The sequence below is a fragment of the Carlito syrichta genome, unplaced genomic scaffold (assembly GCF_000164805.1).
Source record: "Carlito syrichta isolate Samal-C Ts95f unplaced genomic scaffold, Tarsius_syrichta-2.0.1 Scaffold308583, whole genome shotgun sequence".
Taxonomy (NCBI): domain Eukaryota; kingdom Metazoa; phylum Chordata; class Mammalia; order Primates; family Tarsiidae; genus Carlito; species Carlito syrichta.
This window is the reverse complement of record NW_007252679.1, coordinates 262,234-268,342: the sequence shown is the minus strand read 5'-3', so window position 1 is coordinate 268,342 and position 6,109 is coordinate 262,234. Positions and strand designations below refer to the sequence as shown.

General features: G+C 41.1%; 1 protein-coding gene across 1 annotated transcript in view; it reads left to right on the top strand.

Moving 5' to 3' along the window:
* EGF (epidermal growth factor) overlaps positions 1 to 6,109 on the top strand; it is a 109,365-nt gene that overhangs the window by 89,972 nt on the left and 13,284 nt on the right. The window contains 2 exon segments of the mRNA XM_008065511.1: positions 421 to 543; positions 1,915 to 2,059. Coding sequence (XP_008063702.1) covers positions 421 to 543; positions 1,915 to 2,059 — 268 coding nt within the window.

The window sequence follows — 6,109 nt, the reverse complement described above, 5'->3', positions numbered from 1 at the left end:
AGAGGGGAGGAGAGGGGAGGAGAGGGGAGGAGAGGGGAGGAGAGGAGAGGTCTCTGGCTGGATGTCTATTCAAAATAGTTAAATATGAATCTTTAGGGATCTGAGATTCTAGATGTTACCTACAGGTGACTTGCCAGTCTCCAGCTTTGGGAAGTCTCCTTTCCTTCCAAGAGGGAGAAAAATGTCCAGCCTCTATCAGGAGCTTAGAGCACCTGCATGGGTGTGAGGCAAAGGACCCAGTCCATCTCTCCGACATTCACGCTAGGCTCTTTAAACCTAAAAATGCAGAGGGTGCCGAGAGCATGCAGCGTGACAGAAATTGTGGATGCCCCACTTCCAGAATTTTGTATGTTCTGATTGTATAACCCTCTTTCCCCCTCTGCACCCCACTTTTCTCCCCTACTCCGGCTTTTCTGACAGATATTGATGAGTGCCACCTGGGGGTGCACAGCTGTGGAGAGAATGCCAACTGCACAAACACGGAAGGAGGCTACACCTGCATGTGTGCTGGCCACCCATCTGCACCTGACCTGATTTGCCTTGGTAGGTCGGTGGGTGATCTAGATTGCGGGGGGACTTGGTGCAGGGAAATGATGTCCCCCAGTGTCTCTGCATTGGAGATTCTAAAAATCATTTGGTTCAATTGGGCTGTAGAACTGACTTTCCTGATTAGGGTGATGCTGGGCTTGAAAATTTGAAATGGTCCAAGTTTTCTTAGTTTAATAGCATCTGGAACAAATTCTTTTTTATTACTCACAATTCAATAAAGGTGGGAACACCAGTGTTTCTCTTTACCTAGACAACTCATCTCGATTAGTAATGCTGATTTCTGGGACTGCTGGATACATTTTGCAGGGCTAGGTAGGCTGGTGAGAATGTCTGGACTCTTAGCATTTTAAATCACTTTCAAGGATTTTAAACCTAATGTGATCAAGGCAGTATTTCTTGATCTGAATTGGAACTGCAGCTCCCTTCTCTTTCTTTTTAAATGCTCATGACGGCTAACTCCTGCTTCCTGAACGGTTCTCCCCATAAAGGCAATATCTTCTCACCATCAGCACCCCAGAAGGGGAGCCAGCTTCCCCTAGACCTTGGGAGCCAGGATTCGGCTCTTCCCTATCACCATCAGCTGTTTACCTCTCTAAGCTTTGCAAGCAGAAAACACCCTTAAAAAGAAAAATTCTGTGCTTGCTTGTTCTGTTTTTTTTTTTTTTTTTAGCATGTTATTTTTCTCAAATAATTTGTTCTTCTTAAAGGCATTGAAAAACTGCCAATATTTATGCAGTCAGCTACACGCCCTGATGTTTTCCTTTTAAGGAGCAGTGAACCATTCAATAAAAGAGAATTTATTACTTTGGCATTCCCTCTGTTATCATGGCATTTCCTTCCTGTTTAAGTAGCTGCAGTCTTGTCTGTGAGGGTTCCCCTGCATATTAAATCGTTTTTAGAAGAAATCATTGTGTGGGATAAATTTTTGAGCCCCCCTCCAGAATATTTGGAGTAATGAACTGTGAATTTGTGGGCGATTTTTTAAGCCGCAAAGAAATACTGGTTGTTCCGTGAGACCTAAAACCTAGCCACCATTTCACATGGTTAGTGTGTGTTTGTGGATGATGGATTTGCTTTTATGGGAGCAGTGACTCTGAATGCATATGGTGTCTTAGGATCGGCCATTCTCTCACCTGCCTGCAATAGGCTTTGTATCAGGTAATACTGAGCCTAAAGAAGGACTGTTGGCTTTATGGTGAATGACATATGGTCTGGCTAGGAAAGTGAAGCTTGTTGTTTCTCATAGTTCTACTGTCCTAAAAGACTCCATAGCACAGCTTGTTCACAGAAACCAGTTCCTCATACTGATACTTGAAAGACCCTAATTGCTTCAGAACATAAAAGTAATGTCTTGAATTCTTCTAGACTCTACGCCACCGCCTCACATCAGGGAAGATAGCCGCTATTCCATCAGAAATCGTTACCCTGGGTGTCCCCCATCACATGATGGATACTGCCTCCATGATGGTGTGTGCATGTATGTTGAAGCAGTTGACAGCTATGCGTGCAAGTAAGTCAGGTTATCTTTTGGATGACACGGATATGCTATTGCAGTTCATAACTTTTAGCCAATTTATAACATTTATGCTGGGGAAATGTTTCTGCAGTTAGTTTGTTTTTTAAGGAAAAATATAAATATACATATATAAGTTGTGTGTGTGTGTATGTGTATGTGTGTGTGTGTTTCATTGGGCCTTCCTTACGTATCGAGACCCCAACCCCAACCACTGGTGGAAAATATAAATCTAAGGAATTGGTGATTTTCACTTTTACTTAAATAATGTATAGTCTAGAGATTACATTTCTCATTCTTCTGGGAAAAATTCTTAAAACTTCATTTTTTCTGCAAATATGCTTTAGATTTGTTTGAGCATGTTTCTGAGTAATATGTTTGTAGATTAACAAAAGTGTTGTACATATTCATACTAGACTCCTTGCCAATGTTTTGAAATTTTTTTTTTCAAAACTAAATACATAGTTTTTTTTCACTTCTGGGTAGTTGATTTTTACATGTTTGTTGTTTAGTAACAATTGCTGGATGCTGTGACTACTGCTTTTTGCTCCTTATTTTGTCCCCGTGAGGGTTTCATGGTGGGCAAATTGTCCAGATATGAGGCAGCCCTACAGCTGGGAGGCATTCCCACTGTGCTCACTCAGAAAACCTCCCATGTGGAGCTTCTAACAAAACCCCAACTCACAATTGTCAGTATGTGTCAACTTTTACCTTTTATCTTTTTTGGAGTTGATGACTTACTCTGTTGCCCAAACTGGAGTGTGGCAGCACAGTCATGGCTTACCACAGCCTTGAATTCCTGGGTTCAAGCGATCCTCCCACCTTAGCCTCCTAAGTAGTTGAGACTACAGGTGTGTGCCACCACACCTGGCTAATTTTATCTATCATCTATCTGTCTATCTATCTATCTATCTATCTATCTATCTATCTATCTATCTACCTACCTACCTACCTACCTACCTATCTATCTAAGGTGAGGCCTTGCTATGTGGCCCAGGCTGATTTCAAACTCCTGGCCTCAAGTGATCCTCCTGCCTCTGCCTCCCAAAGTGGCATGAGCTATTGTGCCTAGCCAAATTTACTTTTAATTAATTTCATATTTTCAAGGCAATAGGAGGAAACTGATAGATACCCCAAAACAAAGAGATCTCCCAGGGTAAGACTCCTAACTCACTGATAATTTTCTCTTTGCCTCATTGATAATTTCTCTATGGGGTGATGGGTGAAATATTCTGATTGTCATGAATAAATACTATAAGCTTAAAGGCTTTTATATTTTGTCAGTAGAAACGAGTAAAAATGTCATTTAAATTATTGAACGAGTAAGCTATCTTCTGTGACAAAGTTTGTAGCCTTGCTTTGCAAATCTTGCCAGCATGACCCCACCAAAAAGAAAAAAAGTGAAAATTGCTTGTGAATAGTAGTAAAAGTGACCAGGCGAGGTGTCCCAAGCCTGTAATCCCAGCACTTTGGGAGGCTGAGGCGAGAGGATTGCCTGAGCCCAGGGGTTTGAGATCAGCCTGGGCAATTTGGTGAGACCTGGTCTCTACAATATATTCAAAAATTAGCCAGGCGTGGTAGCATGCACCTGAAGTTCTGGCTACTTGGAAGGTTAAAGTGGAAGGATCACCTGAGCCAAGCAGGTTGATGCTGGGGTGGCTGTGAACATGCCACTGCACTCCAGCCTGGGTGACAGAGACTCTGACTCAAAAAAAAAAAAAAAAAGTAGTAAAAGTGATTCAATTCTAATAGAATTCTGCTTTCATGTTCATATTTCATGCTGTAATTGTCTAACCTGAGATAAATCGGGTACTTAACAATAGTTATCCTTGATTTTAATATTAAGAATCAAATTGGCTTTGCCTGTTCATTGTTTCTGACCATCTCCAATAATGAAATTACAAAAACAAATGTCCTACTTTATTAGGTCATGATTGTTTCCTCCATGATACTTTAACTTTAGATTATAAAAATCGTTGTAATAATATAAGGGTACTGCAAGGTTACATATTGCATTTAGTGCAATATTTTCATTTAGATCTGATAGCATCAATTCATTAAATGATTGATGAACTCTTTAACACACTGCTTTTCTTTCTGTCATTAAATCTTGATGGAAATATCATATTTCCCTGATAATGTTTTAAACATGAGTTGCTACAAAATGACAATTAAACTGGAACTAACACTCCAATTTAAGGACCTTTGTTCTAAAGCAATATTTAAAATATCACCAGAGTTCACAGTAATCTGGACCATAACTTTGTTTTTAAATTGTATATTTAATAAAAACATGGTTTAATCAAATATTTGACCCTTCCCTCCTCCTGCCTGGTGACCTAACCTTATGTTTTATTAATTCCACAATAACAAGTCTCTAGGGAGTGCTTACCAGTCCAACTTTTATTAGAAATCCTTCAGAGGCAGGCGTCATTTTGTACAGAGTGTTCTTTATGCTGCGAGCAGGTTTCTAAAAGGCCACCTCTTCCTTCCTTGCTTGGAGGCAGGAGAAGTTCAGCTCAGATACACTGGCCCCAGGCTGCCCCTGGGGATGCAGAAGAAGTAAGAGCCAGAAGTCTCCATGCCCATGGTGTTCCTCAAAGGTATCCTGGTTTGGAGATTCTCGAGAGGCCCCAAGCCTCCTGAGCTCAGAGGGGGACTTCCTTCATTCTGGTTTGTCTTTGCACCAAACACTTTTCTTGGCAGTTCTTCTGTAGACGAAGACCCCCCAAGATCAGTGTTGTAAAATGTTTCTTTAAAATAGGTTGTGTGGGTCAAACTACTTTAAGGAATGCATCACACTCTAGTCCTTAATTCTGGATTCATGGTGTATACCTCAACACATTAAAAAGCTTTGTTTAGTCCAGAATATCTTAATTATTTGACAGTGGAAATTCAAACTCATTTGACCAGGGAATCTTTTGTTTGGTTTAACAGAATGACTAAACCACCGAAGAACCAGTGGTTTATGCTCCCTTCTCCCCATATAAAATACCGACTATTTTCTCTCTGACAGAAAGGCTCTGCTATTGCAGCCTGACTTGAGTCCCCAGTACTCTTGGTCATGTGACTGACACGTTCTTCAAGAGTTCAAACTCTCTGAGAGGATCAGAGGTGTGGCCCGTTAACATCCTACAGTTTTAAAGTAGCTTCTAGACATTGACAGTAAATGGCTATAACCAAAGATAGCTAGAATTAAAACAGTATCCAGGAAAGCCTGGAATAATGATGGCTCTTTAGGCTTCTGCACTCAGATCCTGCCATCTCTTGAGTGATTGGTTCTAGAAAAATAACTGTTCAGAGGTGACTAGAACATAAAACCCATTTTGGAAATAGCCTGGTATAGTAGAAAGAACATAGGCTTTGAATTAGAGAGCCATTTGAATCAAACCTGTCACTCATTAATTGTATAACGTTGTACTATCCTTGAGCCTTGGTTTCTTCATCTGTAAAATGGGAACATGCCATCAAAAAATAAGTAAAAGTGCCTAGCAGGGTGTCAAACACATAAGATGCCTACCAAGTCCTTTTTTCTCTGAAAGTGACTTGCCAAACTCCAATGACCAGCTAAAGGTAGAAATAGAACTAGAACATGGATCTTCTGGAGATTTGCCCAGTGTTTATACCTTGCTGCCTTCTCTCACTGCAAGAACTAGTATCAGTTCTCTGTCTATTCGTTTCTTCAAGTCCTTCTGGAATAAGGTGGGGACATATATGGATAAGTAGTCCATCCAGGGCCAAAAGGAAGGACTTCCTAATAAGTGGACATCACAAAACATTTATAAAAATATTTTACAAAGTTGATACTTTTGCAAAGAATAATAGAATACAAATGTTAGCTGGGTTCGGTGGCTCAGCCTGTAATCCTGCGCCTTTGGAAGGCTGAGGTGAGTGGATAGCCAGAGCCCGCGGGTTTGAGACCCGCCTGGGCAACTTGGTGAGACCTCATCTCTACAATAAATCATAAAATCAGCCGGGCGTGGTAGGGCTTGCCTGTAATTCTGGCTACTCGGAAGGCTGAGGCGGAAGGATCGCCGGAGCCCAGCA